General features: G+C 31.7%; 3 protein-coding genes across 3 annotated transcripts in view; all 3 read left to right on the top strand.

The window, feature by feature from the left end:
- LOC145586580 (NADPH--cytochrome P450 reductase-like) overlaps positions 1 to 22,504 on the top strand; it is a 184,763-nt gene that overhangs the window by 144,837 nt on the left and 17,422 nt on the right. The window lies entirely within an intron of this gene.
- LOC145584347 (glutamate receptor 2.9-like) lies at positions 1,667 to 5,278 on the top strand. Its single transcript, XM_081641209.1, has 5 exons — positions 1,667 to 3,243; positions 3,482 to 3,800; positions 4,195 to 4,508; positions 4,822 to 5,088; positions 5,258 to 5,278. Exons 1-5 carry the CDS (start codon positions 1,966 to 1,968, stop codon positions 5,276 to 5,278), a joined length of 2,199 nt encoding a protein of 732 aa, XP_081497335.1. The 5' UTR covers positions 1,667 to 1,965.
- LOC145585408 (protein ECERIFERUM 2-like) lies at positions 11,272 to 13,354 on the top strand. The gene is made up of 2 exons (XM_081642109.1): positions 11,272 to 11,781; positions 12,050 to 13,354. Exons 1-2 carry the CDS (start codon positions 11,302 to 11,304, stop codon positions 12,914 to 12,916), a joined length of 1,347 nt encoding a protein of 448 aa, XP_081498235.1. The 5' UTR covers positions 11,272 to 11,301; the 3' UTR covers positions 12,917 to 13,354.

Raw genomic sequence — 22,504 nt, 5'->3', positions numbered from 1 at the left:
AAGATATTTCAATCAGTGACAGAAGTTGACAGGTTAATTAGTTAGAGAAAAGCTTATAATATGTGTGGTTTGGTTTTCAGTTACATCAACACGTTACACGTCTAGTTTAATTTTCAGTTATATTGACCGGAATTGTGTAGGGCTGAGCTTAATATTAGCATCAATAAGAAATTGTAGACATAATTATAAACAATTACCATTGAAGGGATTTACTTGGTTTATAATACCACCTAATTCATCCACGGGTAAACATTTGAAAATAATAGTCACATATACTATTTTAGTTGGACCGAAGAAAGTGACATATTCTAAAATAGTAACGATTTGTAAATGATTTCATCAGTGTCCTTACGTAAGTAAGATTGAGTAGCTTTTTCCACAAACAATCTGGTGAATTTTTTATTTATAGATTCCATAAATTTGTTGATGAACAACTGTCCTGTACTGTATATAAAAAATGTCAGTCAAACAAGGAGAGATCTTTAATAAGGCTTACAGTAGGATAGCTTGAATAAGTCAATCTTATACTTTCGAATCTTATCTTATACATGCCTTATAATTGTAATCAATGTAATACTGTATGATTTATGCAATGTCCGAAAATTTTAGCACGAATTAGCCAAGGCAACTTCCTCTTGATCAACTAACAGGTGCTCCTTTACCGGCTTAACTTCAAACTTTCGTAAGTTAAGTAAATCATGCTTCCTGCTGTATACATACTTGTGGTTGTTCTGCTTCTGATGCCAAGCTACACAAGTAGCACCAATGAAGGAAGATACAACTGCTTAGTAAACAAGAATGTCGCGGTTAGCATTGGTGTGATAATTGATCGCAGCACTCGTGTAGGAAAGGAACAGGAAATAGCAATGAAGATTGCAGTTCAAGATGTTTATAGAGACAGCTGCATTCAGCTGACACTGCATTTCAGATATTCTGAAAGTTCTAATTCTGCCACTTCCACTGGCATGATATTGCTGCTCCGTTCCAAGGAAAAGTTTCGGTATTTGTGTTTGTATATGAATAACACATTACCTACTCAACACTACTAACTAAATACTTATCAGTAGCACATATCTTTTTCCTTGGGCATTTGGTACAATCTGTTAGTCATGTTTCGGAAGCTCTCTGTAGATGGTAGTGTCGAGTCAAATGTCTGTGTAACATAAGAAAAGGCTGTTAGCCGGGAGTAGTGGGTGTCTTTTGTATTGTTTTCCCATTAGCCAAAAAGAAACAAATCTCATTAACTACTCAAAATTTTCAAACTCTGCATCTTCACACTACTCTACAAACCTACAAAGTATGTCATGCAACAATATTTTCATAAATTGAGACTTGTAAATATTAGCTCATTGACAAGTAGCCAAAATGACCACCTGAATAGACTAATATTAATTCATTGGTCAGATTGTCACAATAACAAGCTATTAGACAATGAAACCTGAATATGACCAGTTGTCCCCTGAACATGACCTCAACTGAATCAATCTGAACTAAACCTGATCCAAATGACCCTTTTGGCTACTATTGTCAAAGAAGATGCAAATAAAATGCAGTCTTAATCTGTCAATATCTAGACAAATATATATATGGTCTTCATTCTTTTTTTGATGCAAAGCCGGGGGCAAGAAATTAGATTAAGAATTTAGCAAAGCTACATAAGAGTTAGGGAGGTTTATCCTCCAATAGTACATCCCGAATTATATATGGTCTTAATTCTTGAAACTTCATATTTGTAACTTCTGTTGTGTCATATTGCCGGGGTACAGCAGTTCAGCAGTCCTTTGGAAATTGGAACATTTTACTCTCAGTTGCTTTGATGAGATGAAGCCAGGGCAGGATACCTCAGCTGCTTCTTTCTGCCCGTTTTTATTTAGTTTGAGCGATGATAGAATTGGATTATGTAGTATCATTAGTCTATCATTCGATTTTATATAAAGATGTCGATTATCTTAGTCTAATTTATCTATGCCTGCAGCACTAAAACTCCTGCACAAAAACAAAGTTCAAGCAATCATTGGAACATTTTCACTGCCCGAAGCTGCTGTCTTATCTGAAGTTCACAAGAACTTCTTGGACATTCCTGTCATATTCTTGCCTCCGACTGCTATTCTTACTGCATCACTACCAATGCCATCATCCAATTTGATCCGAATGACCAGCAATATATCGGTTGACATGCAATGCCTGACCTCCATAGTCAGCTACTTCCAGTGGCGAAAAGTGATAGTTATATATGAAAGAAGCAGTACTTTCTCCCTGGATTCTGATATTATTTCTGTTCTGTCAGATTCACTGAAGTCAGTTGATTCAACTGTAGAGCAACACTTGGCTTTCCCTCCTATAATCTCCTTGTCTGACCCTGAAGCTGCCATTGAGCAAGAGTTCCGAAAGCTCAGTATAAGAAGAAACCGCGTCTTTGTAGTTCTGCAATCTTCTCTTCAACTAGCCACTTGTGTTTTCCAAAAAGCACACCAGATGGGGTTGGTTGCGAAAGGATTTGTTTGGATAATATCAGATGAGATTGCTAGTTTACTCGATTCTGTTGATTCGACAGTCATTGCTTCTATGCAAGGTGTCATAGGATATAAAACCAGCTTTGTTGATACCAGTAAATTATACAAAAAGTTCAAGATTAGATTTGAGAGAAGTTATCTCACAAAACATCCCAATGATCAAGGAAATCCATATCCTAGTATATATGCTTTAAGGGCATATGATGCAGTACAGGCAATTGGCAACACGAAAAAGGATTCAGTAGGGAAGTTGTACTCTAACATGAGTAACTTTGTGGGTTTGAGTGGGAATATAAGCTTCAGAAATGGCATGATAGCTCAACTCCCAACCTTCAAAATTATCAATGTGGTGGGAAATGGGTACCGCGATATAGCCTTCTGGTCTGCTGAAGATGGATTTTCGACGAAAGCCCCTACACAAAGTGGCAAGAAAAACCATTTTATTAAATTTGGTCATATATATTGGCCAGGCAGCCAACAGACAGTTTCAGGAGGGTTCAGTTCTGGTGTTATCAGTCAGAAGCCCCTGAGGATTGGTGTTCCGGCTTCTGGTGCTTTTCATCCGTTTGTCAATGTAAGCTTCGACGAAGTACATAACAAGACTTTTATCACAGGATTTGCTGTTGATGTGTTCAGAGCCTCTCTAAAGTACTTCCCTTATGATCTGCCTTTTACTTTGATTCCATTTTACGGCACATATGATGAACTGATACACGAGATCCATCTGAAGGTAACTCTAAATAAAAATATATATGAACACAATTAACCAAAATATAATTACTTACAATTAACACAATTTTCTGCATCATTTTTATTCTTGTCAGCAATGTTGTCCTGTTTTCAGTTAAATTACTTACAAGTTGTTCATGTAACCGTGTGCATAATTTTTGAATGGATCAGTTTCTGATAGAGTATATAAGTCGATCCTGGGCTTCAGTACTAATTAACCGACTGTTGCGTATGTTAAGGGCTTTGATGCAGCAGTTGGGGACATTAACATACTCGAAGAAAGATACAAGTGGGCAGACTTCTCACAGCCATATGCTAAGTCTGGTATGGTTATGGTTGTCACTGTAAAACATGACAGCACAAATGAGATGTGGATGTTTTTGAAGGTTTTTGACAGGAAGATGTGGATCCTCATTCCATTAATGGGCCTCTTTATGGGGTTTGTTGTGTGTTTGATAGAACACGTCGATGATCCAGAATTCGGAGACTCGTCATTCTTCCAACAAGTTGGTACAATTTTCTGGTTCTCCTTCAGTTTGCTATTATTTGCACAAAGAAGTAAGCATCCTTGACTTAGTAATGATGTATCAATTGGTAGGTCAGGTCAGGTCATGTTTTAGTTTGATCGATCAATCTAACTTTGTGTAGGTCCTGTTCGGCAATAGAGTTTTGGATAGCTATAATAAGGTTGGGTTTTAAATATTTAATGGTTTGAATTGAAAATTTAAGGTTATGTGCAATTTAATTGTATGCTAATAGCAAGTCTAGTGATCCGATTTGTTTTGTTTAGGTTAGGTTTTCTAAAGTCGGGTCAGTTTTTGACAGCTCTTCAACTAAACCATATTGCCACCCACCATTACTTTTGTAGATGAATCGCCGAGGAGCAATTTGTCCAAGATTGTTCTAGCACCATGGCAATTCCTAATATTGATGCTGACTATATATTTCACAGCTGCACTTACATCTCTAATGACAGTTTCTCAATTACCACCATCTGTGAAAGACGTCGATACACTAAGAAGCGAAAATGCACCTGTTGGGTGCAATTGGAATTCATTCCTATGCCCTTACTTAGTTGATGTTTTGCATTTTAAATCTAACAACATTAGGCCAACGCGATCGATTGATGAGTATCATACAGCATTCCAAAGAGGTGAAATCAAGGCTGCTTTCTTTGTTACATCACATGCTCAAGTATTTCTAGCAAAATACTGCAAGGATTACACTGTTGCTGGTCCAACCTACTACTTTGGTGGTTTAAGTTTTGTGAGTACTACCTTTCAACTTTAATGCTCCTCAAATAATTAAAGTCTATATCAAAAAAAATGTTTGGTACCGAAGCAATTTAATTTCTCTATGACCTTATCCCCCGTGTAGTAATTTTTGGTCAGTAATTTATGACTTCTGTTTCATATTATTTGCAACGATTTAACATAAAGTATAGAAAGAAAATGTCTAATCGTTGCAAATAATATGAAACGGAAGTAGTAGTTTAATTTTGTAAATTCACGTGAAAAAGAAGTGTCAATCTACTACTTGTTTAAAGTAATTGTCACTAACGATATTTAGTTCCTCACAGGCATTTCCAAAGGGCTCTTCGCTATCAGTAAACATGTCACAAGCAATGTTAAAAGCGATAGAAAGAGGAGAGATTGAGATGTTGGAAAGAGAGTTGTTGGCTCACTACAAGTGCTCAGCCTCATCAACAAACAACACGAGTACGAGCACGAGTGTCGGCCTTAAGCCTTTCTCAGGGTTGTTCTACATTTCCGGTGGCATGGCATCTATAGCACTTTTAGTCATTGTCATTCCTACAATTGAGAAGCACTGGAGAATTTCAAGATTTGTACATGAATTTGTTATAAAACTTTTAAGAAAATCACGTGTTTGGATGTCAATTATCATCTTTAGAACTTAAATGCAAGAATCAAGCAATTGTAATCAATTATTATTAGGCTATTTTCTACTTTAAAATTTGTAGTTCTACAATATGTACTTTTTGTGTGAAATGATAGTGGCATAATGCTACCAATTAGTTGTTGGTGTAGTAGTGATTGGGACTATACTTGATAGGGAGGACCCGTGTTCGATCCACCGCAACAACAATTGGGAGGGGACTGGAACCTAACCACCTACAACTGATCCTCAAATCCGAATAAGCCCAAAGGGTGAACCGGATGGAACAAAAAAAAAAAAAAAGTGGCACAGTGCTATATCTAAGAACTATTATAGGAAGTGCAAAGAAAGTTAATGAAGTTAAAAAAAAAAAAAAAAAAAAAGTCAGAGAATTGAATGATATCATGAGTTCTCATGACATCTCCACGTGATACAAAATTGCTCATAAAGATTTTTACTTCATCTACTGCACTAACAATTACTCCCTCCGTTTTTTTTTATTTGTATCACTTTTCTTTTAGGGGTTCTTTTTTTTTTTAAAAAAAAAATACATTACTTTTTTTTTTTGGTAATTTTATACTATATTTCATCATTTCTCTCTCTTATTTTAAACCCCACTCAACTTATTTTATCATTTCTCCCTCTTCTATACTCCCCACTAAAATAATAAAAATATATATCCTCTCTCATGTACTTTCCTCTTTCATGGTCTCCATCTTACTTTTACTATAATAATTTATTCACCTACTTACAATATTATATTACTCTCCTAAAACTTTGTGCAATCCTAAGTGATGCAAATAAAAAAAAATGGAGGAAGTATATATTAAAAGGCGTTTCTAAATTTGTGTATGTGGCACGTGTATCCTTTCTCACACAAGTACTATGCCTCATCATCACTCAACGACCTTTAACATCATCCACATCATCATTCAATAATCTAAATTTAAAATGTACACAAAGAGATTCGAATCCAAAACCTCTTTGAATGAAAAAAACATGTATTACCATCTAAGCTAAAAATAAATCATGCTCTAATAATTCACATTTATATATAATTACAAGTATTAGAATGTAGAATAAAAACAAAATAAATCCAAAAATAAGTTATTTTTGTCATTGTATTCTAATTTACCCACTTTTTAAAGCATCTAATATAAAAATTGAATTATTTAAGGTATCACCCGGAGCGAAGCCTGGGTCACACACTAGTTTTTTTTATTAATTGTCGTTTGAGGAAAGCTTAGAAATTAATTATAGTGGGGATTTTATAATAATGGGAGATAGAAATATAACAAACCAATATGCTAGAAAAGTGTTGTAATTTAATATATTTTTCTTAATAAAAAAAAAAGGTTAAAAAGTGTGTTGTAATTCAGTTTGCAATAGCTACAAAATAGTTGTAGTCATTATAATGAGTAAATATCAACTCTTCAAATATTATAAATTTTTATTTGAGTTAGTAAACGATGCGTTTATGATAATTCAAATATTTAATTTTTATTTGGGTTATCAAATTTCACTTATATTATATTATAGCTCAAAAATCAGGTTAGGAATGTTGGATTACAGCAAATCCTCAAACAACTTGTGACATTTTTTTTTTTTTTTTTTTTTTTTGGAAACAACTTGTGACAACTTTTTAAAACACAACTTTTTCCATAAAAAATATAAAATAATAGTGAGACAATAAACATGTGAAACAGAGGTGAGCACAATAAATTTTCTAGCAAAACAATTAATAGTTTTAAAGTATGATCGTTGGTGTTGTAGTGTTGTACTACTCGTGAACTCTGTATTAATATATTTCCGGTTAAAAAGCAGGTAAAATGCTCAAAATAATATAGTTTCCAGCCACAAAGTACTTGTATTTTTCTATATTAAAAAGGGTGCAGGTATAGGGAGTAGGAAAATACTACTTCGTACATTCATTTTATATTATTTGCAACGATTTGATATAAAGTAGAGAGAAAAAAAATGTCTAATCAATGCAAATAATACTCCGTATGAAATGGAGGTAGTAAATACATTAAAAAAAATAATAATTATATTGGTTAAGTATTTGTATTATACTCCATTTTTTTGTGTGTGAGATATATTATCGGAATCAATAAGAAGAATTCCTCACTTAGTCACTTAATAAACACATAATAACAAGCATAACACAAACTTTGTAACACGAATTGAAGTATATAGTATTAGAACGTACAACCTTCTAAAAATGGAGAAAGATATAATAAGCCACAAACGTATTGCATGTCTTTTTTTTTTTTTTGAGGGGATGTCTTTCTATTTCATAAATTTGTTCTTTGGAGTATTTGTTTTACTTTTTGGTGCATATATAAGTTTAATAGCATATTGTAGAAAAAAGGTACAATCGAAGTATTTTGAAACTACGTACCGAGTAAAGAAAATATAAAGATTGAAATTTGTAAATTGTTCTACTAATTAACTACATAACCTAGAGCATAAAGAATTGAGAGAGAATATAATTAATTTTATTCACCAAATATAGTTCTTTTTTTTTTTTTGAAACAATCAAATATAGTTCTTGATAAATATTATCTAAATAATATGGCAGGTCGCAGGAGATTGGAGTTGATTGTGATGAGACTTTTACTCCGGTGGTCAAATCAGTAACTATTCGCACAGTTTAGCCATGGCTAAAAAGTGGTCCATTCATCAGTTAGATGTTAAAAATGCCTTTCTGCACGGTGACTTGCAGGAACAGTATACATGCATCAACCTCCGGGTTTTGTTGATCGTGGAAAACTTGACTATGTCTGCCGTCTTTGCAAAGCACTCTATGGTTTGAAAAAAGCCTCGCGGGCTTGGTATCAACGTTTTGCAAATTTTTTACTCAAGTTGGGTTTCGTCATTGCTAAGAGTGATAATTCTCTCTTCACTTTTCGGCAAGGAAACGATATAGCATATTTACTACCTTATGTTGATGATATTATCTTAGCTACATCTTCTGACAGGTTGCGCATGGGAATCATCTCTAGCTTACAAACAGAGTTTTCTATGTCGGATCTGGAGCCAATCAGTTATTTTTTGGGTATTGCGGTCACCCGCACTCCTTCTTACATGTTATTGTCTCAGCAGAAATATGCTCAGGACATCTTAGAGCGTGCAGGTATGAGCTCTTGTAAACCTGCCGCCACTCCAGTCGACACTAAGTCCAAACTTAGTGCCAATTCGGGTTCTCCATTCCGGGATCCTACTTTGTATCGCAGTCTTGCATGTGCTTTTCAGTATCTCACTTTTACTCGTCTAGGTATTGCTTATGCGGTACAACAAGTGTGTTTATTTATGCACGATCCCAGGAAGCCGCATTTTGATGTATTGAAACGCATCCTGCGTTATATTCAGAGTACTATTGATCATGGTTTACATTTATATCCGTCTACTCCTACTTGCTTGATTACTTATACTGACGCTGACTGGGGAGGTTGTCCCGAAACCCGCCGTTCCACATTGGTTATTGTTGCTTTCTCGGGGACAACCTCCTTTCTTGGTCAGCTAAGCGTCAGCCTACATTGTCTAAATCAAGTGCAGAAGCAGAGTATCGAGGCGTTGCAAACGTTGTTTCTCGTAATCTTTTATTGGAGCTACATTATCCTCTCCAGCAGGCTACTATTGTTTATTGTGATAATGTCAGCGCTATCTACCTTTCCAGCTACCCGGTCCAGCACCAACGCACCAAATATGTGGAGATGGACATCCATTTCGTTCGGGAAAAGGTTCGTTGGGTGAGGTTTGGGTTCTTCATGTTCTGTCCAGATATCAGTTTGCAGACATCTTTATTAAGGGCCTACAGAGAGAACTATTTTTAGACTTCAGATCCAGTCTTTGCGTACGACCTCCTCCCGCTTCGACTGCGGGGGTGTGATAGATGTTATATATAGATAATATTTGTCGGATATATTTGTATATATTTTTGTATATTATCTTATGAGATTCCCTTACGTGATTAGGGTTAGACTTGTAACATTATATAAAGTGATCAATGGTACATACTCCAATTTGAGGAGTTTTCCTGAAATCTGACAGTCCTTATATACATAGTAAATGCTTTTATTGAAACCCTAATATATCTACAATACAGTATAATCTCTCTTTTTAATTTTATCGTCAATAAGGTTTTTTTATTAATTTCTGGTCTTCCAAACTCAGGTGTTCTTAAATCCTAAAGTACATGCTTCTACAATTTCAAAAATGTATATTTTGGTTTTACTATACCATACGTTAGGATTAGTTTGTTCAAACTTAAATGTAATTTATGTAGCTGAAGCAACCTTTTAAAGTAGCTGAAGCAACCTTAAATGAGTCAGGCATAATAACTATCGCCTACAGGTTAGGTTTCCTATCGTTTATGTACTCTTACTATCCCGAATTAAATACTCACATTGTACAATTTTATATTTTTAATTTGTAATATTTAAATAATCTGGTTACTATGGATTACTTTTATTTTTTTATACAAATTTTCATATGTGGCTGGTCACACCGTGTGTCCGTGTAGCAGGAGACATGAGTTACTTATTCAAGGGTTACTCAATTACGGGGTCACTCTCACACATAAAATGCAATAACCAACTAAGTAACCCCACAATAACCCTTGACCCCGGTAACATGGTGTGGCCAGCCACACAGATTATGTGTTGTTTTTTTACAACTTGGCTTATGCACATTTCACATTATACTTTATACATTTTTTTATATTTTAAGAAAAATACTACCCTCTGTTCCACATTATGTATAATAATTGAATATTTTATATTCTCACAAAAATAGCGGTTAACTAGATGTTACATATAAAAATCAATATTTTTTCCTAAAACTATAGATACCGCTACCTCTAACTTCAAAAGCTAATATTTCTAACTTTTGATAAAAACTACTTTCACCATTAAAAGCTACTCCAACCACTACATTACCAAACAATCCTATTTTTTGTTAAGTAGTGGTTTAACTTGGTCAAACCATTAAAAGCTACCAAAAAAGCTACTCAAAAGCTATTGTGGAACACGCCCTTAAGCCTTAACCAAGCAAAAAAATACTACCTCCGTTTCATATTAGTTGCAACTTTGGAGAATTATTTATGACATATAAAATATTCCAAAGTTGTAACTAATATGAAACGGATGTAGTAGTCTATTTGCAAGATCATGGTGAAAATCTTATCCATAAACATCTAACTCCAAGCAATGTGACGATTAGCTCCGAATTAGTAGGGATTACGTGAAACATACTTCTTCTATTTCTTTTTAGTTGCAACACTTTTCTATTTTGGAAATTTTTAATTAATTATAACACTTTTCATTTTTGACATTTTTTTTTCTCTCTATCTCTTTGCTACCCATTTGGGTCCCTCTTATTTATTTCTTTATTTGCTCTCTTCTTTAAAAATTGCCTAAAAGACCGTGAATTTAAAAATGTTGTAACTAAAAAAACGGAGAAAGTATATAAATTCAGCAATTACTTCGCCAACTAATCTTACTCCAAACAATGTGACAAACTCCGAACAAATCAAAAGGGATTACGTGTATCATATACTTGTAATATATACCTTCAGCAATTACTTCGCCAACTACATGATTTCCAGAGAGGCAGAGAGTCTAAACACTACTTTGAATTAGCTCAAATTATGGCTAGGTTTATTCATTGTTTTGGTCCACCATCTTATAGTTATAAGTCTCAAAAACATATATTGATGCATGTTTCATGTTATCATATTATATTGTTGACAAATCCTTGTCATATAGTTCCGCATTAAATGTTTGATAAAGACTAAACAATAATTGTTTTGTAACAAATAAAGGTTGTATCTCTTGACAATTAACCTTCATATTATGGGATCAATCTCGCCTAGATACATTTTGAGAGTACTGATTTCCTTATCATCCCTCCCCTTGTTCTCAACGGCTTTACTAATTAACACGATTTGAGATTTTGAGTTGATATAAGGTTCCAATCCGATATTGACACCTGGCCTCTTGTCCTTGCATGCCTAGCTTTAAAAAGGCCAGAAGTTAAACTTGGTTGTTTCCTAATTTCTAGATTGTACGGATAACATAATATAAATACATGTCACGTACCCAAATCCCATTTCATCCACGCACCAAAAAAAATTAAAAAAAGAAGAAGCAGAAGAAAAATAATGGCAGTTACAAAAGAAGGAGAAAATAATTTAGTCTATGACATAAAAATATCATCAGTAGTGCCTGGAAAAATCACAGGAGAAAACAAAACATATGAGTTAAAAGGCATAGATTTGGCAATGAAATTACATTATCTTAAGGGTCTTTATTTCTTCAATAATTCCAATAGTATTACTAGTGATAATGAAGGAAAAAAGACTAGTTTTGTAAGTATACTTGATATAAAAAAAGTTATGTTTGATTGGCTTGTAGTTTATTTCAAGACTTGTGGAAGGATCCGGGTGTCGTCCTCCAAGACCGGAGAACGAGCATCAATCAAGCTTAACGATGCCGGTATAAGGATCGTCGAGGCTCAATCGAGTAAGACTGTCGAGGAGTGGCTTGCTTTGGAGGGCTTCCTCTCTTTGCAGGATCAGCTTGTGTACAATGATGATGGTCTTGGTCCTGACTTGCCCTTCTCCCCTCTTGTTTGCTTTCAGGTAATAATAATTAAGCTTATATTATTTTATGTTTTGGTAATTTTATTGTACGGTAATTTGATTTAAATAAATATAGATTAATATATCCGTGTTATATAAGATTATAAAAGGTTAATGTTGTAAATTGAGATGAATTGAATTAGATCTATATATATATACACTAACACAAATTTAATAAGACCAGACCTTTTTTTTTTTTTTTTTTTTTTTACTGTAAGTATGAATAATAAAAGGAAGTCAAAGTAACTTATACGTGAATACTGTGCAGGTGACTTGGTTCAAATGCGGAGGAATTTCAGTTGGCCTAAGTTGGGCTCACGTACTTGGTGATGCATTTTCAGCTGTAGAATTCGTGAACACATTGGGCCATTATATTCAAATTCAAGATAGTAACAAACAAAAACCAAATTTAATTTCTCTTCAAGATCCTCCTCAATCCGAATGCCCGCTTTTGAAATCCACCCAAGAGCCTGTTTCCGTGAAACGGGTCGACCCGGTTGGTAGCCATTGGGTCCTTCCTTACAATAGTAAAATAGGTGTCCACACTATTCATCTAAATTCAAACCAACTTGGTCAATTGCATTCAATGGTACATGGTACCAAAATGAATGAAAATTGTACTAGCCAATTTTTTGAGGTTATTACATCAATTATGTGGAAATCTATTGCAAAGATTAGGAAGGATTTGGAGATAAATGTTGTGACTATATGTAGGCCAAAATCATTCAAAAGGAAAGGAATAGTACCTCATAATGGGCAAGTATTAGGTTTTGTTGAGACGAATTTTGCAGTATCAAATGTAGATCCGTTAAAATTGGTACATTCGATTGTTGAAGGTGTGACTGATGAGAGTGACGTGGTTGAAGAATTAGTGAACAAAGAGACGGGTGAGTCTGATTTTTATGTTTACGGGGCAAATCTTACATTTGTTGACGTAGAAAAAGCTGATGTTTATGGTTTTGAAATGAAAGGAAAATATCCAAGGTTTGCTAGCTATAATATTGGTGAAATAGGGGATAAAGGAGTTGTTTTGGTACTTCCAGGACCTAAAGATGGCAAACTTATTGTGGTACAACTTCCGGAAGATGAAATTGAACCTTTAAAAAGTGAGTTGAAGGAAGAATGGTGCATCTAATAATTAATGTTTCATCATTTAATTTCAAAGTAATTTATGTTTGTTGTCTTAATATATAAGCGTGAAGTAGAATGTAAAGTTATTATTCACGGATTATGCCTAAGAATTGAAATGTGGTTGTAAAAAAGTGGTGCACCAAGCCACTGAATAATACCCTTATCTTATTGCTTGCTGGCTTCACAATAGCAATTAAGGGGATGTGACTTGATCTTTCTTGTATTATTGACTTATTGAGTTATTGTTATATTATATCATATGTTATGTACTAGTGAGACGACGAAATAAACTGTATTTGCTATTGGTTTAATTTGTTCAAGTCAAACAATTGCAATAGTCTACAATATTTTAATTTTGGGTTTTTCTAAGTTATGCCACAAACTTTTTCGATTTCTAAGCTATGCTTATGTTTTTTCAAACGTATAAACAGTGCCCTCAATCTCACTAATTTTTATTAACAATAACATTTGACGTTAACAATAATTTTTTTTATTATTATTTTATTTTCTGATTTTTTAAATTTTTAAAAGTGTTAATTCAATTAGAACGGGACACGTGTCAAATAAATAACGCCAAGACACCATTGTTGATAAAATATCTTAATTTTCATTAATGGATATGACTGTCAAAGAGTATTGTTGATAAAAATATCGTGAGGTGGATCGGAGGGCACAGTTTATAATTTGAAAAAGTATGGGTACAGCTTAGAAACTGAAGAATTTGGGGAGCATAACTTAGAAGAACCCTTTAATTTTTGTAAAAGGAGAAAATCAAATTCATTAGCACACGTACAATTTTTTTGGTAAGCTAAGGCGTATATAACTTCACGCATGGCAAGGTTGGTAAGTCTGTAACGCCTTCACTCTTAGCCACCATGAAGTCGAAAAATCGTATATAATCCGCCCTCCCGGACCATTTTCGATCCATTACCATCCCCTTACATACCATTTATCCCCACCGGCCACCACATTAGATACATCTTGGACAACACCCTGACCTGCCTTGGCCTTCGGCATGACCCTCTCACTTAATAGCTGATACATGTACATTTAAGTTAACATACCTCGACTGCTCGTAGTTGTAGTGTACTGTTTCGCCCAATGTAATATCCCTCTATGTACCTGAAAATTGTTGATGAGCAAAAGCTCCCAACACAAACACAGTGCACATAATTAAAAAAAAAATATAAACACCAAAAAAAAAAAACAGTGCACATAATTAAAATGGAAATCAATTTTCAAAACAAAAAATAATTAACTCAAAATATAAACGGAGACAGTGGACGCAGTACTCATGTAGTTCGTACTAGTGTACTACGTAACAATAATGTAGTCCTAGTGCTTTACTTATACAGTTATACTCGGATATATATACTAGTCATACTATGTATCTGCGTAGCATTGGGTGTATGCAATGCAACTAATGCTATGTTGACTGAGACACAACACAAAAGTTATGGTTGCTTTTTTTTTTTTTTTATAATTTATTTATTTATTTTTTTTGAGAAAATATATACAAGTTTATCAATAAGATAATTTAACTAAAATACCATTAACAAAAAGAATGGAAAAAATTATAAAGTATGTGAGCAACATACGAAGTATTTTTTTTGTTCCTTAATTACTCTTATAAAGTACGAGTATTTTATTTGCACCATTTTTCTAGTTGGGATATCCCAAATTTATTTGCCAAGATTTGAAAATTAAAATCAAAATTTCTCTCTATATTTTCTCTTTAAATAAGTTTTCGTTTACTCGCTCAAATTTTATTTCCTCTACATTTACACAATTACACCTGCATTAAATTTTGTATAAAAATGGTCATGGCATAGGGCAAATAATTTGGGATAGAGAGAGCATATAATATTCTCATGTGTTAGTGCAAGTTTGAAAATTGTTTGTCCAACATTAAAAATAAAGCAATACCATTCGGTTTATAATTTAAGGCCATGTTTGATGGTTGTGTTTGAGGTAGTAGTTAGTGTTTTGACCACACTACTAGAAAAAAAAATTAAGAGTGTTTGGCAATGTAGCGATGTGAGTAGTGATTAGCGGTATTTTTAACGTTTGTTAATTTTTGGTTACTTTTTATTATTTAGTAACAGTTTATATTATTATTAATATGTTTTAGTAATGCAATTGCTACTTTGTCAAACACCCATACTATTAATAAGTACTTTGATAGCTAACTTCTATCCACTATTAATTGACGGTTAATCGCAACATGAACAACTACTCTCTACTCGACTGCTAAAAACTACTCACTACCGCTACCTTTGTCAAACAGGACCTAACGTGAAACACGTACCACATCCATACTGTGGGCCTTTGACTTGGCAAAATCGTACCAACTTTGACCCTTTTAGAATAGAAATAATAATGTTCTTTTGATCTCAAATTTTCATTATAAGTGTTTCTAATCGAATCTCTATACACTCCAAGTATTGTTCATTTTTTTTTAGGTTTAGACTGAATAGAGCAAAAAAAAAAAAAAAAAAAAAAAAAAAAAAAAAAAAAAAAAAAAAAAAAAAGAGAGAGAGATAGTGTAGAATCTAGAAAAAATACAATCAACTCGAAAATCGAATTGATTTATTTCAATTCAATCCAATCTAGTCTAATCTAATAGACCAACCCAAAATTTCTACAACACTATGATCAGCGAAACACTGAGGCTATATACTCCATAATTGATTTTCGATATTTTTTCTCGGATGAATTATTTTTACTATATAGATCTATCTCTTAAATTCTCAATCTAAGTACAAAATTATGCGTTCAGAATAAATGATTATAGCCTTATAGGTCATCATAATAAATTAGTAACAATTTATAATAGTGTCACTCTTATAAACAGTTTACAGTTATTCATAATTTATAACAATATATAAAGGCAAAAGCTAATGAGCGCCCCCGGGGCGTTAGATAAGAGAATTAAAAGTGAAAATATTACTTCCTCCATCCCTAAATTACATTACTATTTTCCTCTATTATGTGAGGAATAAATACTAGCAATAGGAATTTAATTTAGGAACGAAGGGAGTAGAGTAAAACTAACATTAATTACACCGAATAACTCGTGATTAATGTTAGTAAGATCAATATCATAATAATGTCACTTTGCTACTCCCTCTGTCCTTTGATTATATGTCTATTATTATGTGAGTAATAAATAAAAGAAATAGACACATAATTAAGGGGCGAAGGGAGTATATATTTATAAGAATTATAACAATATATATATACATTAAAAAAAAATAAAAAATAAAAAAAAAACCGAGTAGTTATTCATAATAATGTCACTTTGTTATATATTGCTGAAATATAAGAGGAAGAAAAATGTCACTTCTCAATATTAAATCATCAATGTCCGGTTACATGTCATTTTAAAGTATTAATAAGATTGTGATATAATCTAATATTTATGCAGTCAACAATATAATTTCGATTTTAATATAATAGGACCATGCAAATTTATTATAAATGGACTAAAAAATTAATACGATTGAAATATACTTCTTTCTGTTTTTTAATCATCAACTAGTACTCTATTTGATATGATACCTTCAATATTATATGAAGTATTTAATAATGTAAACTTAATTTAAATCATAAATACAAAATAATACTTCAAGTATACGGGCTTAAGGCTAAATTAATTGAAAAATAAAAATGAGGAGGATAAATTAGTTATCAATAATCATTTGATCACATATGACCCAAAAATCCAAGATCAGGTCGTCAAGTAGTTAAAGGGCTTAAGGGCCTGTTCTCATACGTTGAAACTTAGTTCAGTTTAGTTCAGTTCAGCTCCTAATTTCTTTCTCTTATAAAATATTCATTTCAGTTCAGTTCAGCTGAGTTCAGTCAATGAGAACAGGCCCTAAGGCTCGATAGAGGGCACTTTGGGATTCGAATTCCCTTACCTCATCTTCCAAACGGTGCACGGTGCATCTGGATTGTATAGTAGGACAATGGTCGGCGGATTTTATTACCTAGCAAATGTCAAAATTCATCATTGATATACTTTAAAAAAAATAAAGTGTTGTATTTAAAAAAATTGATGTGGTCACAAGCTATAAGGTATTGTAACTTATCATTGAAAATGCTCTTATATGCAGTTATGCACGATTGTCCTATGTTATACGCAACCTTCCTTAAATAGTTAACTTTATGCTGATCAACCACCAGGCCACCAGGCTACAAACATGTCCTAGAGTCGTTGTTAAACGGTTAGCCTTACCTTTTGGGGTCGTTGTTTCCTGATGATAACTAGAGCACGTTTATTGCTTCAATTTCATTACTTCCTCTTAGTTTCAGCCAGCTAAATTCTTGCTGAAATCTTAATTTTATTGGGTTCAATTTCATTATAGATGATTGCCACTTGTCTTATTTTGTGTATCAAGTGATTAATTCTTGGATATATTAGTTGATTGGTGGATGTGTTAATCAGTTGTCAATTTGTTGTATTTGACCTACTTCAATCTTCATTAATTCTATTCACACACAAAACACACACACACACAAATTGAATAAATAAATAAAAAAAATAAAATAAAATAAAATTTTCATTAGTTTTTTCTCTTGTCATCTTGGATTGGCAAATCTATTGAGATATAGTCTACTTGAAAATTCATTACCTTTGTCATTGGGCTATATCGATTTAGTGTAGTCATGAATATGATCGTCGATTCATTGTCTTATATATTAATCTGATTGCAGCAACCACACTTCCACTACACATTAATATGATATGTTCACTTTGGGACTAGCTCACAAGAATTTGTTTTTTGGTCACCTTCTCGCTAAAAATGTGATACTAAAGAAATGTGCTCTTACTTATAAAGAAATATTTTCTTATTATTTCTATGTGAGATTTAAAAGTAACAAATAGTTTAAAAAAAATTTGTTGGGTGTGCACCTTGAACTCGAGTGTAAAAAAAAAAAAAAAAAAAAAAAAAAAAAAAAAATTAGAGGTAGTCAACAATGCCCTATATGTTGGTCCAATCCAACCCTAAAAATAATGTATCGATCTTTACATCGATCAAAACTTGATCTCAGCACAAAAAAACCCAAAAGCCTAACTTTCTTTTGCGGATTTAGGCACGGAATTTTATACGTAAGCTCGACTTTTTTTAACACCTCTAATGTATTTATTCTGCCAATTTTTGGATCAAAATGATGTAAGGTATGTTTTCTATTCACCCGATTTTCATCCTTTTTTTTTTTTTTTTTTTTTTTTTATATGTAAGTGAAACTAGGATATATATTCATTTGCTTTGAAAATTATCTAAACAATTATTATGCATGAATGAGATGCTTAAAAAATAATGGATCGGAATAACCCATGATTTTCTTTTGATACATTTATTTAGATGAAATCTCATATATTTCTTGGGTTTTTTTAGTTGACACGTATGCGAACTTTAATTTTCCATTGTCCCAAATTTCCAATTTTTATATTACACTTTTCATTTACGCTCATCCTAACTTAGCTTATTATTCATTCAAAAATTTTATTCATGGTTTCACTAATAAATCAATTCTCTCCTTGCACGGCACCCGGCCTCTTTAATTTCATTCATTCATGCATTCAAAAAACTCATGTACTTTCTAAGCTCTCATTAATCTACTTTTCAATTAAATTGTTATACATGATCAAACATATATATGCGAAAATCAACTTGGCTGACGATTAATATAAAACGGAGGAAATATGTTATATATATGTAAAAAAAAAATTATTTTTTTATTTTTTTTTAAGGAAAACGGCTATCAAATATGTATGCGAACTTGTGGCAACACCTTAAGTCTCAAAAAACAAGATACGGATCAAGAAAAAGAAAAAAGGTGGTGGAAGAGAAAGAATATGCCATTAAACATGTGAATGTTGTTAATTAAACATGGGCCTGTAAAGGTGGTTAGGAGAAGTCCGGCATTAACTAACTTCTCGGCGCGCGTCCACTCTTCTTATAGTATATTTTAAGTATTCTTAATCAACATCTCACGTTGAAAGTGTGGTTGCTTAAGAGTCTTTTTTCATATTGAAAAATAAAGTACTTAGCTCTTTATTTGAAATACATTTTATATTAACTTATGGCTCTAGCTATCATGTGTGATTCTATATACTAGTAAGCTTTATTCTCTTCATAGTTCATATGAGTAGTACAAATGATTAAATTTTTGAGAAAATAAATTTTAACTTAGAGTTTTGAGATTGTTTCCAAAACCAATAAAAGATAAAAGTAAAGTACTCCCTCCATTTCATAATACAATGTCTCTTTGGGTTTTTATGCAGTAAGCCGAGAATTAAGAAAGTTGTAATTTTTTAAAACTAATGATTAGATGTATATATGTGCATGTGGGTGGGGTTAGAGAGAGGTAGAGAGAAAGAAGAAGTATTTGGAATAAATGATGAGATAGAGTGAGAAAGTGTTGAAAATTAATGTTAAAACTATAATAATAATAATAATAATAATAATAATAAAAGGACAACCCATCAAAAGAAGGGTAATAAACTAATAATGTCAAAAGTACAACCTTTTAATAGAAAAAGGCATTGTATTTTAATATTTATCTAAAAAAGAAAGAAGGCATTATATTATGAGATTGAGGGAAAATTAATGGATGATAATTGAAATCGATGAAATGATAAAATGCAAGTTATGCAACTATAAATGTCAATCAATACTCGCTTCACAACCCATACAAATTCTTAAATTGACCTGGTTCACACTAATTTATTGTGGATCACCAACATTAGAGACAATATGATTGTTTTATTAATAAAAAGAAGGTCATGACGAACATCACTTGCGGAATAAACACCAAGTCCGCCGAACGTAAATGGTAAGGTGGCAAGCCACCACTGCCAATTGCCAAACCTAGAAATTATTTTATTATTATTATTATTATTATTATTATTATTATTGATGCAACGAACATTTATTTTGGCAAGTTTAATTCCCAGCAAAGCTAATTTGCTTAACCAAGCTAATTGAGTTTTCTAGCTCCAATGGCCAAGCTAATAGATAGGGAATAATTCAAATTGCAAGAAAATCTCTAGCTACAACCATTGGAGTTGCTCTAATAATATAATATTGATTAGGACATAAGTGACTAATGATGATTATTGTTATTAAGCTATGTTTCAATGATATTATCTTAGGTTTAACAAATAGGTCTATTGATACCAAGGGTTACATTCTAATTTTTGCGATTGTTGTTAATATTGATCGAAGAAGTATTTCGATAATAAGATGGATAGCAATTCACCAATATCTTATTTTCAATGAGCAATACAGTCAATAATTACTTAAACTAGATTAGGTCCCGTGCCATGCACGGTTAATTTCAGTATTATTGTCAATTATTGAAATATTTATTAAAAAGAAACATATTCATGAAAAAACCGATTAGCTAAATATGTATTTTAAAGTTAAACAGTTGAGCATATGATTATTTTTTGTATTTCTATATATATGGTAATGTAATAGTGTTATTTTTCTTATTAACTAAATGAAAAATTTTAAAGCTATGTACTAACCCTGTGAATAAATTTTCTTTTTGCACATAAGTAAGATCACTCTATTATTTCATTCAAAACCATCCAACCTAAAATAATATTATTCTAATCTTTATTCCGATAACATCTTATTTCTTATTCAACTTTTCTCCTACTATCAACTCTAATTCAAATATCAATGTATTTGAAATTATATTTTGGTATTATATAAACATTATATAATAATTAAAAGTTATCGATCAATAAGTTATACAGTTATTTATTGATATTTTTACATAGATATTGATTATCAAGATAAGTTGCTTGACAAAAATAAGTAATGAAAATCTTATGTTGATAATCTATATGATATTTTTTTTTCCTAAATAAATTATTGTTTATTTTTTCTTTCTATTATTAAAAATCTAGATGACAATTAATTTTTTACAATTAAAGTTACTTACATTTTTGATAACTTTTTTTTTTTACCTCATTTAAACTTTATTTAAAAGAAGATCCAAAGAAATAAAAAAGTATGTTTTTTAGGACACACCAAGGGATGACACGTGTCATTGCTGGTGTGTCTTTTAGTATATATTATTATTGATTGATTGATTGATTATTAGAGGCTAAAAAATACTCGTTTATAGCAACAAGTTTCTTGTAAATAAGTTGGTACATTAGAAAATAATAATCTTTTATATAATTGTAGAGTCATTTAACTACAATCCTCCAAAAGCCAAATTCTCTAATCTCATGCTTTTTTTTTTTTTTTTTTTTTTTTTTTTTTTTTGTTATAACCTCCAATATAATAACTTTTACTTCTCCATTTTTTTAATAATAACATCCACTTCTCCATTTTTTCTAATAATTTCCACATGCATCTCCTATTGTTTTTCTTTCTAAACACACATGTTATGTATATACCGTGCGTTAGCACGGATACACTCTAGTATACCCGAATATTATAGTAATCAATCCCATCATATATTCATTATTATTCTAATATACCAATCAATCCCTTCATCTCTAACTTTTAACACTATCATGATGACATTTAGTTTAAGGAGGTCAAGATTAGATTTTGTTTATTTGACTACAAAATTATTATTTTTATTAAAAAATTTGATTTGATGTAAGACTTTAATTATGGGACATATAAAAAAAAAAGTTAAAAGAACTTTTAATAATGTAGTCCGGGGAATGAAAATTTTAAGATACATGCATCTGTACCATGCAAACAAAAAAAGGTGGAAAAAACATGTAGCTATTTCGTAAATAACATATAGTTGTTTTGTTAAATGATTCTTTTGTAATGAACATCAAGTTTTTTGTTTTTTTTTTTTTAAATTTTTTTTTTATTTTTATAATTTGGCAATGAACAGTAGGTCACAAATAAAATTACCTTAAATTGACAATAAAAGAACGTGGACATATGTTCTTACTTTTTTTTACTCTTTTTTTGGTGCAATTATGTTGATTTCACTCTAGGTATATGTTTATTAAGGAGTACATTTTAGTAGTATGTTGTTTTCACTCTAAATATATGTTTATTATATTTTAATAGTATGTTATTTCACTATAGCTATATGTTCACAGCTGTTTTGTATAATTTTTTTTGTTTTTTTTTTTTACAAAAACTGTACGTTGCACTGTACAGGCGCCTATAGGGACCACCAATTAGTCGGGAAAGTTATAATGTACAATATTATACTTTGTTAAATTTATTTATAGTTCAACATTTGAAGTATCACGTTTGTCGATATACATACATACATTATAATAAATCAATATTTTACTTATCTTATAGTAAAAATTACTTCCTTAGTTTTTTATTAGTTATTAGTTGACGCATTACATTTAGGCACGTTTGTCAACTCATACTTTTAAATGTAAATATCTTTAGTTACATATTAGAAAAAATTATGAAATTTTGATATTTGGAAAATAGACATTGAAATGAATCTAACAAAATCCCACATAACTATGTTTTTATTCAACACTAAATCATATAACAAAGTCAAAAGTACATTATGTGGATAGTGCACAAAGTCAAAACGTGTCAACTAAAAAAACGAAAGTAAATATATT

Source organism: Chenopodium album, chromosome 16 (assembly GCF_948465745.1).
Source record: "Chenopodium album chromosome 16, dcCheAlbu1.1, whole genome shotgun sequence".
NCBI classification, from domain to species: Eukaryota; Viridiplantae; Streptophyta; class Magnoliopsida; order Caryophyllales; family Amaranthaceae; genus Chenopodium; species Chenopodium album.
This window is presented reverse-complemented; position numbering and strand designations above follow the sequence as displayed.

Excerpts from the sequence above, each read along its gene's own strand:
- LOC145585408 (XM_081642109.1), top strand. The coding sequence starts at position 11,302 with ATGGCAGTTACAAAAGAAGGAGAAAATAATTTAGTCTATGACATAAAA. Across the intron at positions 11,782-12,049 it reads CCCCTCTTGTTTGCTTTCAG|GTGACTTGGTTCAAATGCGG; the intron begins GTAATAATAATT and ends AATACTGTGCAG.
- LOC145584347 (XM_081641209.1), top strand. The coding sequence starts at position 1,966 with ATGCCTGCAGCACTAAAACTCCTGCACAAAAACAAAGTTCAAGCAATC. Across the intron at positions 4,509-4,821 it reads ACTTTGGTGGTTTAAGTTTT|GCATTTCCAAAGGGCTCTTC; the intron begins GTGAGTACTACC and ends AGTTCCTCACAG. Across the intron at positions 5,089-5,257 it reads ACTGGAGAATTTCAAGATTT|TGGCATAATGCTACCAATTA; the intron begins GTACATGAATTT and ends GTGAAATGATAG.